Source organism: Drosophila montana, unplaced genomic scaffold, assembly GCF_035044405.1.
Source record: "Drosophila montana isolate Dmon_TW-CO22-7 unplaced genomic scaffold, ASM3504440v1 contig_779_1, whole genome shotgun sequence".
In the NCBI taxonomy this organism is placed as follows: domain Eukaryota; kingdom Metazoa; phylum Arthropoda; class Insecta; order Diptera; family Drosophilidae; genus Drosophila; species Drosophila montana.
This window is the reverse complement of record NW_026999075.1, coordinates 891,909-902,368: the sequence shown is the minus strand read 5'-3', so window position 1 is coordinate 902,368 and position 10,460 is coordinate 891,909. Positions and strand designations below refer to the sequence as shown.

Below are 10,460 nucleotides of genomic sequence, written 5' to 3'. Positions count from 1 at the left end.
CGAGTGGAAATCAATGCCGACATCTTGTGGGCCTTGACAGCTTATCAACTGTGCCAAAAACAAAATGGAGCTGCCCCTAATGGTGGCTCGTAATTGAAGCTTCGGCCATATGCGAAGACAATCGGCGATCGTACATCCTGTTCCGACTTGCGTTCGTTTAACTGTATGCCATACTTAATTGAAAGTTGAGGCAAGCCTTGAGTACTTGATTTGTATTTCTCAATTTTTTTTACTTTAACTTTGCATATTTAGGTTAACTTGTCTTGTATTAAGGTTAATTTTAATATTTTTACCACTGTTCTTTTGTACTTATAATCGCTTCACATTGGCTAATTATTGAATAGAGGATATTCTATCTATGCAAAATTAAGAACTATCTCTAACATGTACAAAAGGCATTTCTTTAAGCAGAAAAGAGAATTGAACGGAATTTAACATTGACAATTTATATAGCACATATTATGTCAAGGCCTTTCAAGTAGATCTGTATGGATTTTATTTGGAGACAGTGAAATACAAATTTAATCAAGTTGCTACAAAACAAAATATACAAAGCGCCACTGGCGCCCGATAATTGCACTTGGTTCGAATTCAGTGGCAGCCTGCTTTACCTACTCAAAATAATCAGTTTTATAAAACAACCAATAGAGCGCGCCCTATTCAAACAAAACTATTTTCATATTTAAGAGTTCCGCAGAAAAAGTGCTATAGCAGTTAGCTTTTTCTGCCAACATTTTGTAGTTCCAGAAGTATCCGATAGAGCATGCGGTCTTGTGTAAGAGTTCCTATTAGCACTGGGTTATTCCCCACTCCCATTCTAAGCTGGCTAATCAGACAATTGTTTAGATTCCTAGGCTTACACTGTTGGCCATAATCAGAAGGAATGTATTTGAAAAATTAATGGAACTTCTGTAATACATTAGTGTTGATGAAGGCGACAACGGCGCCTATGCACTTGCTGGTATACCAACGCTTTAGTAGCTACATAACTGATTTATATACTACAACAGGCATCTGTTGATAAACGAAGTCAGAAAAAGTCGACATTATTTCTTGGACTTATGCTTAGCAATTGTCGTTTGTTCTTAAAAAATTTAATTTTGAAAATAAGTGCACACGTAACGGATATGTGTACAGCGAGTCAATAATTTATCGATTAGTCGATATGCTTTCAAAATTCACAACAGAGTGCGCCACAGGCATACGCAAATTAGGTTAAGTTGGCTGCGTTAGTTGTAAACAGCTGTTTAAACAAATTAAAATCGCGTTGCCGCTTTACAAAGCACGCCGAGAACATGATGCAACAAAGTAAACGGATTGTAAGTTTTACGTTTTTACAACGACAAGCAAAATATGTATAATAGTAACAATTGTTGCATTTGTAGCTTAAGCCAGTCTTAAATGGACTTTGCAATTTGCCGGCACGAGGTGCAGCAAGCACGACGGCCGCGGCACCCGCCAAAATTGAAAAAAGTGAGCAGTTACCTGTATACATATACATATTTATATGCTAATATACATACCCAAACTAACATGTTTCAATTATACATTTAAAACGCAGCTGTCAATACCGTTACTATACTGGGACGAGTGGGAGCCGATCCGCAGCTGCGCGGCTCACAGGAGCATCCAGTGGTAACATTCTCCGTGGCCACACACACCAATTACAAGTGAGTTGAAATTACCAAAAGATTGCAAAAGATCCATTTGATATCAATTTATCGCTCAGATATGAGAACGGTGACTGGGCGCAACGCACCGACTGGCACCGAGTGGTTGTCTTCAAGCCGAATCTACGCGACACGGTGCTGGAGTACCTGAAGAAGGGCCAACGCACCATGGTTCAGGGAAAGATTACCTATGGTGAGATCACCGACCAGCAGGGCAATCAAAAGACAAGCACCAGCATTATAGCAGATGATGTGCTCTTCTTCCGCGACTCCAACTAACAACAAGCCAAACATTATCCTAATCTTAAGAATATTGAGAACACAGTTGAACATGCGTTGCATTTAAATACCTACATACATATGTATCATATTCATTATGTTAAACGTTATTTTTTCAAATACATTAAAACTATGCTGTAATCAGTTCATGCGTGTATGATTGATAATATTTGCCATTTGGCAGCTGCACTTGGTGCTCAGGCTGCTAATCTTAAGTTTGTTGATCATTTGATCATAGCTTTTGGCCACATTGTCAGCCAAAGATTGCAGCTGATCCAACTTTTTCTCCAGTGAGTTGAGCGTCTTTAAATGACAGTCCATGATCTTGGTGATCTATGGGAATACATTAAACGTGATTTAGTAGGAAGGCTCGGTCTTACGAATTCTTACCAATTTAGGAGAGTCTAAACGCTCCAGGGCCTCATTATTATATTGGTCGAGCTCTTCCCTTAGATTTTTGCATTGTGCTGCCGAGCAATCCGCCGATAAAAGTAGCTTTAAGAAAACCAGGTAGCTGCTAGGCCTTAGACGAATTGGATCTGGGCCCTTGGAAAAATCTATGTAGGATGCCTCGTAACGCAGAATGGTTTTTTCCACATTGAGCAAATCAGCTTCGTTCTCCTGTAATTCTAGCTCCGTTTGAAAGAGACATTCCCTCATCGATTCTATAAACTGATCAACGGAAATAAGCTGCAGACAGTTATAAGGCTTGTTATATCTTCGTAAAGGACTAAAGCTTGGTCTCTCACTTGTTTTGCATTCTCCAAACAGCTCCGTTCCTGTTCGCGTATAAAGTTCATTTTTACATCGAACTCTTTTCCGATTTCGTTTGCGTCTTCTAGTAAAAGATTTGATAACAAGTCCAAGTATAAAAAGGACATTGGGTCCGATATCGATGGTTCATGCATTGCAAATTAAAAAGATGAAAGTTGAATTTAAAAGACGGTATAATTTAGTACAAATCCTTGTATAACACATATGTATGTAAGTCAAACAGTAAAAGGATTGCTTTTTTGATTTAGATCATCAAAAACATATTACAAACAGGTTACTGAGCTAATAATGTTCAATGTTCAAAGTATATAGATTAACGACAAATTTACATGTAGACAAACGTGTGTTTTTCACTAATTATAACAAACGGATGATTACACTTATTCATAAATTAAGCAGTTTTTCTTGATATTTATTTTATCTATTTCTTGAAGATAACTTTACAATTACTAAAAGGGAAGGTATAATAACCGTATGATAAGTTAATCCAAAAGTCTATTACATGTGTCATTTATGGTAGTCAAAATTGTACTATAATATTTTGGTATAAGATGGTTTGCATATTGATCTTACCTGTATTTCCCGCACTGTACACAACCTAATCTGACGAGCCATAAGCTGTATAGAAACACACATGTGATGCTGATTTATAGGTATACTCTCTATTGATTCCCAAGCTTATCGATCAAGAACTATGTCAGCAAACTGAAGCCCAACAACAACATAAACAACAACAATAGCAAAATAGCAACAACAAATTCAGCAAATACTCACACACCGCGATCCGATCCACTCTCAATTGCGAAGCTCTGCCACATGTGAGCGGGAGCGGTTCGTTATCGCTGTTTGTGTGAGTATCTGTTTGTTTTCATGTTTCAGTATGTGAGTGTTATTCAGTCACGACTCGAAACATTTGGCGTACTCAAAGCCCATTCAGTTCGCATTCAGCTTTTTGCCCGTTCGGCGGCGCTTGCCAATCTCCAGCGCAAATTGAACTGCTTGGAGTTCCAATCCGATCCTCAATTCGGTTGTCCCAGTGCCACTGATAATCTGAGACGCAACTTTTGTTACATCAATTGTATAACACCAATCAGAAGTATACGGAAAATGCAAATTGTTAGCACTTGAACAAGTTAATTAATAAAATAAAGGTATTTCCACCTGGAACCAACTTGTTTTTTAAGTGCCGCGCACAGCATTTAAGATAATATGGCTGTGGATTATGTATTGGAGGACCTAATGGGCAAGTTGGGTGAGTATTAATGTGTGCACAGCAGTAGGTCAAAGACTTATTGACCGTTACCAAGCGTGCCTGTTCTTATCAACGGCGCTTATCAGACATGCTTGCGCTTATCACGCGGCCGGCAGATGCGGCATTTCCGTTTATCCAGGCAAGAACTGCATTAACTGAACGTTAGATTCAGTTAGCCGACTGTCAGTTTTAATTATCACCTGCTCTAGATATTGTTATCATTTTAATTTATTTGAAGGGCTTGGCCCAATGTCCCATACATACATATAGTATAATCTGTTCTTTTCTTAATCTACGTCGCCGGTCCGTTAAGTTTTGCCGCCAAAGTGCTTAAAAGCGCCGTGCTAACTAATACAATTTTAATTGCCCCTTTTCTTTTAATTTCATAAATCTCAAGGTTGACGGACGTGTATGACGGGCTGACAGAGGTTGTTCGTTACAATTGGGAACGGGCAATCACACATGCGAATCGCGAGCTTCAATCATTCATTCGCTAAGCCGTCAGCCAAGTTACGAATTACATTTAGAAAAAGTATCTTTCGAAAGGTACTCAATGCGAAACACAAACCGCAGCATCACGCGGTTGCAGATGAGCTGCTTGTAAAACTTTAGGATGGGATTGCGGTGTATTCAGTTAATTCACACGTTTATAATTAAATGCGAGCAGCTGTAAAGCTATTAAAGATTTCTTTGTATGCTAAGTTTATCTATTGTAAATCAATGGAAATGCATAACAAATAGTTATTCCACTGTGCTGTTTTTTTATAAATGCCCAGCCCCGCGCTCTAAATGACTTAATAGTTCTGTCTAATTGGTAATACAGCTCATTTGTGGAACTGCTTGGTTCTCTATACCTTACGTATCAAGACCCTCAAGCCATAAATATTATCTATTATGCAGCTGTCAAGCTGAGATCAATCAGTTTTTATTCGTTTATTGCTGAACTTATTGGGTAATTTGACAGCACAATTGCGGGCACATCGTAAAATGCATTTGTGCAAGCTTTTCAAATCACAATTTGTGAATTTTAAAGTTATTTATGAAAGCCTACGCACGTGGGCAGAAAACAAGTTTTTATCATTCACGCACGGCTTGAAGCTCAACCGGTAAGAGATAATGGACCGCATTTGCGACTTTTTCCGCGGAGTAACAACATTTTAAAGTATATGTTAATACTTCTTTACTGTCGGTACATATGTACGTATGCCAAGAAATTCGAAAGTCCGCAAACAGGTTTCGTCTCGATTTTATTTCTAATATTTGCATTTTATTTTCATTTCCATTTTTGCTCATATGCGTTTATTTCTGAGCGGTTTCTGTATTCAAGGTGATGTCTTAATTATTCGCTAACCCCAAGTACTCGAATGTTTCGTGACTTCAGAAGTTTTTGTAGTTGTTCTTTTACCGCTTGCGTTAAAGTCATGCCTCAAGACTGAATAAATAAATTTAACAATTACCAAAATTTGATGACCTTATCTTGCGGTGACAATTAAATATATACATATATTTATATTAAGGGCATGCCGATAACAGCGCTTATCAAACTGGGGGCAAAGTTTTGTTTCATTTTAAATAGGAAATGTATCCAAAATCGAATTCCTGCAATAACCAAAGGTTGAATAATAATCTATACCATTAAAATTTGCTATCTGCGGGGCACACAGTTGCACTAATCTAATCAGATCTTAATCAACATTTTAGGAACTTAAATTTGAATCTATTGACATTTTACATCGAACGAAGTTTTCGTTGTCCAATTCTATAATAGCTATAAACATATGAAAGTTATGTAAGTCTTTGCCAGATTATATAGTCCATAATGGAACATGCTTTGTTTTGTGACTGCTCAAAGGTTTTAATAAATTCTCATCTGTCGTAAGATTCTTTCTTAGGTGCTTATAATATATCCAGGAAGTCCTCAAAGTCGAGACTGAATTCTATTAAATTGATGTCTCGAATTGAAATATGTGCGAGTCTCTCTGAATTAATAATGAAGTAGGTACTGACCTAGAAACAAAATCATTCTGAATTATTCAACTAGTTATCCGTAATTTTGCAATTATGAAATTTATTATGAAAACTAAAGAACACTTAAACGTGTATATGAAAAACTAAAAATCCATCACCAAACAATAACCACACACATCCGCCCACCGCAGTCATGACAGCAAAATTCGATCCACACTATTCTTTTGTGCAACATTTGGCTTTGTTCATTTTTGTGGCTTACGGTTTTGCAATAAGTAAGCTAGTGTGTAATTAAAAACTTTTTAATGCACATAGATTGCAAATATGAATTATAAGCCAATGCCAAACTAGCCGCAATGTTCCAAATGGCCCTCTGTGCGCTTGGGAAACTAAAAACCAATATGAATATTTGGTTTATAATGTAATTTTGTTTAATTTTAGCGAGTCGAACCCTCTTCAAATAAAATGTGGGCGTTGAATTGAAAAAAAATATGCACGAACGAAACATTTTGCAGAGTCCAAGAGGATTGAATGTCAAAAAGCAGAAATGAGTCGTAATAATGCGCCAAATTATATAATTTAATTAATACATGACATGTTAATCTGACTGCATTTTAGCCAAATAATTGGTCAGAATATCAAATATTTTATTCTGTGGTTCGTTGGTTTGTAGCTTGAATTATAACCAATTTAGAGATGCCAACATAATCAATCATGATTGTTGAGTTTTGTATTTGCTTAGTATTTGATTCGATTAACAGCTTAACGTTTTAATAAACCACTTTGATCTATTTAACAAACGTTCTCAGAGTTATAAAATGTAACAGATATCCAATATACTCCATTTATGGCGACAGTGTATCGCAAATACACGTTTTATGCTATGTTTGATTACTAAAACAAACAATTCGTGCGCGTTATTGTGCTCAAGGGCCATTTGGTATCAAACTGGGCCAATATTCTAGCATAATAAACCCCATAAACAAGCCATAAACTGGTGCTGTATATGTTTATTTTAGGGACTGATTTTCTGATAATCCGTCAGTATTTCTGATGCTTTTTGTTTTCAATTTCATTATCGTCGCCTATCGATCGGTCGCCTGTTGTTCTGATTATGCATATAAGACGTAATTGGGTTTAATTAAATATCGTCAGAATGTAGAATTGGTATTAATTAAAAACTACTGTTTCTGCGAGAGATCTGTGACATAATTTCACGCCCATTGTGTAATCAGCCAAGTAGTTTTTTAAATTCTTAGACGATGGTATCACGTGTGGGAATTCTCTGTCGCTTTTCCGTCTAGCTGCTGATGTTTGCCGCTTGAACGAGTTCAAATAAATCAATATTGCTATAGTTTTAGTTTGTACCGCAAATCAATTGTAATTGCCGATTGAACATTGGACCGTTCATGTGTCAAATATCTAGGCTATGTCCAAAGAAATTTACACAGTGCCTGCCCTCGAGCAGCCAGATCAGAGCCCAGTCCATGCAAAAGTATAACAGGCCCATGCATTTTGAGCTCCTCACGACGTCAATAGCTAGCTCATAGAAAACTAAAAGAGAATAAAAAACAAACAAAACCAAAACACAGTTGGCAAATAGTTTACCGCGCATTTGTATGCTTTTCAATTGAAATCGAATTGAATAAATTCCAGTTGATTTAATTGCAACGTCTACGGAGTGACGACAATTCTGGCGGCACCGTTAAATGTGTTGAGGTTGAGTTCCGCCCATCAACGAGTATCTGATAACCCAATTTGGCAACTCAAAGAGCTCTGGTGCTTTTGGATAACTCGTTATGCCATACACGTGACATGTGAAAGTGGATAATGCAATAATTTTAATTCCATCAAGAGTCTATATATAAATATATCGAATTGTTATTCATATTAAATCAGCTTAAATTGGTCGGATTCTTGAAACGTTTAATTCAGGGAACTTCATGAAACCGTCATAAATACTTACCAAAATCAATGTGGCATGACCAATTGGGCTTATCTGCTCCATTTAATATTCATTCGAACAATTATGGAAAATAAATACAATTTCTGACAATTTACGTTCTGATGAATTTCATAATAAGTTGTGATTTTAACTTATTTAAGCTATATGCAACAAACTATTTCAAATGTTATTATGCTTTACTGATTCAAGACAACCCTCGTTTTAAATTACAAATTTTGCCTAAAATTCTTATATAGCCATGCATACAAATCTAAATCCCCATTGACGTTGAATAACTAATGCTACTTATCTTATTTTGTTAGATTCGTACATTAGCCGACTTCCCCTTCTTATAGCTAATTAAATAAGATAAATTGATTGATTAACTTTTATCTTTAAGGTGAATTCGGTAAATATCAATTTGCCCAATTCTTCCTGCAAGTGCTGTCTGCTCTCACGGCGGGTATGCACATGCTCTCCCTGGTGACAGTTGCCGCTGTGCCCGAGCATCGCTGCTTTATTGCCGGAGTGGACAACAGTAGTCTCTCCCAGGTCTCAGAGACTTGGCACTCCCGCCCTATTATCGACGCTATTCCGGTAACGGAAACCGGAGATCTGGAATCGTGCCTGATGTTCAATGCGAGCGCTGGGGACCACAGCCGGATACCCTGCGAGAAGTATGTGTATGATACGACATATTACAAGTCCTCCCGCACCATCGACTGGGACTTTGTCTGCGATCGCCGTTGGATGGGCGCCATAATTCAGACCGTGTTCATGTTGGGCACATTTACAGGAGCTGTGACATTGGGTGGCTTGGCGGATAAGGTGGGTCGCAAGACCGTCTTCTGCTGGTCGGCGCTGCTGCAGCTGTTTATTGGTGTGGGCGTGGCCTTTATACCGGAATACTTCTCGGTCATGGTAGCGCGTTTTCTGCTAGGAATTGTGGGCTCTGCTGGCGCCTATATCTGTGGCTTTGTGCTGACCATGGAGCTGGTGGGTCCCAGCAAGCGCACAGTTTGCGGCATTACGTTTCAAGTAAGTACATTTTTTAAGAGCAATTTTTTTTAGATCATAGATAATGAATTTCTTCGGATTTGCAGGCTGTATTTGCTGGCGGCATAATGCTTGTGGCCGGCTGGGGTGCGCTCATCAAGGATCGTCAACTGTTGCAGGTGGTGTATGGCCTCCACGGTTGCCTATTTCTGGCCCACTGGTGGCTGCTGGATGAGTCACCACGCTGGCTTTGGATGCAGGGACGCGCTGCGGAGGCTGTGGACATTGTAGCCAAGGGACTGCGCATCAACGGCTCTGGCATACCACTAGACAAGGACTACTTTGTGCAGAAGGCCAAGCAACAGGCTGCCGTTGAGGAGAAGTCCAGTGCCGGTCTCAGCGACCTCTTCCGCACGCCCAATTTACGGATGAAGACGCTGAATGTGTGCCTCTGCTGGTTTGCCAACTCGATTGTTTACTATGGCCTGTCCCTCAGCGCGGGCAAGCTTTACGGCAATCCCTATCTCATACTGTTTCTCATGGGTCTGGTGGAGTTTCCTAGCTATATAACCATTGTGTTTGTCTTGGATCGCCTGGGACGTCGCTCCATCACCTCCACTCTAATGCTCAGTGGCGGGCTCTGCTGCATTGTGGCGGCCTTTATAGCGCAGGGTACCACGCTTTCCACCAGCATTGTTATGTTGGGCAAATTGCTCATCGCTGGCTCCTTCGCTGTCATCTATAATTACTCGGCGGAACTGTTTCCCACAGTGGTGCGCAATTCAGCCATGGGCTTGGGTTCTATGTGTGCCCGTCTTTCTGGCGCGCTGACTCCCTTGATCACTTTGCTCGGGGATTCGTTTGATCCCAAAATTCCAGCTGTGCTTTTCGGTGTGGTTGCCCTTTTGTCGGGCTTCTGGGTTATGTTCCTGCCAGAGACAATGAACAAGCCCATGCCAGAGTCCATTGAGGATGGCGAAAACTTTGGCAAGGGCGACACCTGGTTCAGTCAATGTGCTGGTCGCAAACAGCGCCAGGACAGTACTTATCCCGACGATCCCGAGCAAATGGTGCCGCTAAAAACCATTGAAAGCAAATAATAAATGCCAGTTTTTCTTTTTTTTTTGTTAACCCTTCTCATAAAGCACACACGCCACACACCCACAAAAACAGCAGCTGCTTTTGCAGTGTAACTTTAGTTAAGTTTTATCATGTTAATAAATTGAAAAATCGCCTTTGAGACACTGCGGACCAAAGGCTTCCAATCATATGATGCCATGAGGTCGCTGTCTCTCGCTCGTGTTTAAGACTTGTGTTTTGTGTTATAAATTTGATGCTATTTCTTGGCTTTAAAGGGCTGTGCTCGGTAATGGGAGAAACTAATTTGAATGAGGACTGCAGACTCGGTAGGTGGGGGGTCTCAGTCTGTCTCTCATAGTCTTATCCTATGCTAACAATAATAATTATAGTAAATTAAAACAAACATCTACGGTAGCATCACATTGTTCGGCTAATACCTCAACCACCAGTAAAAACATTTTCAGCTTAAAAGTATGCTGTACGTCTTGCTAAAATC

General features: G+C 39.3%; 3 protein-coding genes across 4 annotated transcripts; 2 read left to right on the top strand and 1 right to left on the bottom strand.

The window, feature by feature from the left end:
* The first annotated feature begins 1,172 nt into the window (after positions 1–1,172).
* mtSSB (mitochondrial single stranded DNA-binding protein) lies at positions 1,173–2,090 on the top strand. Its single transcript, XM_064698549.1, has 4 exons — positions 1,173–1,319; positions 1,386–1,473; positions 1,562–1,670; positions 1,730–2,090. Exons 1-4 carry the CDS (start codon positions 1,296–1,298, stop codon positions 1,947–1,949), a joined length of 441 nt encoding a protein of 146 aa, XP_064554619.1. The 5' UTR covers positions 1,173–1,295; the 3' UTR covers positions 1,950–2,090.
* Positions 2,003–2,974, bottom strand: LOC135439758 (uncharacterized). 2 transcript variants are annotated; one of them, XM_064698548.1, is made up of 3 exons: positions 2,699–2,974; positions 2,340–2,621; positions 2,003–2,282 (listed from the first exon to the last, which is right to left on the bottom strand). In XM_064698548.1, exons 1-3 carry the CDS (start codon positions 2,855–2,857, stop codon positions 2,091–2,093), a joined length of 633 nt encoding a protein of 210 aa, XP_064554618.1. In that variant the 5' UTR covers positions 2,858–2,974; the 3' UTR covers positions 2,003–2,090. The 2 variants fall into 2 exon arrangements, with proteins under 2 accessions (XP_064554618.1, XP_064554617.1); XM_064698547.1 differs by having other exon boundaries at positions 2,340–2,639; positions 2,699–2,964.
* Positions 2,975–3,659: 685 nt separating this feature from the next.
* LOC135439776 (organic cation transporter protein) lies at positions 3,660–10,213 on the top strand. Its single transcript, XM_064698568.1, has 3 exons — positions 3,660–3,975; positions 8,289–8,926; positions 8,992–10,213. Exons 1-3 carry the CDS (start codon positions 3,933–3,935, stop codon positions 9,982–9,984), a joined length of 1,674 nt encoding a protein of 557 aa, XP_064554638.1. The 5' UTR covers positions 3,660–3,932; the 3' UTR covers positions 9,985–10,213.
* Positions 10,214–10,460: the final 247 nt, after the last annotated feature.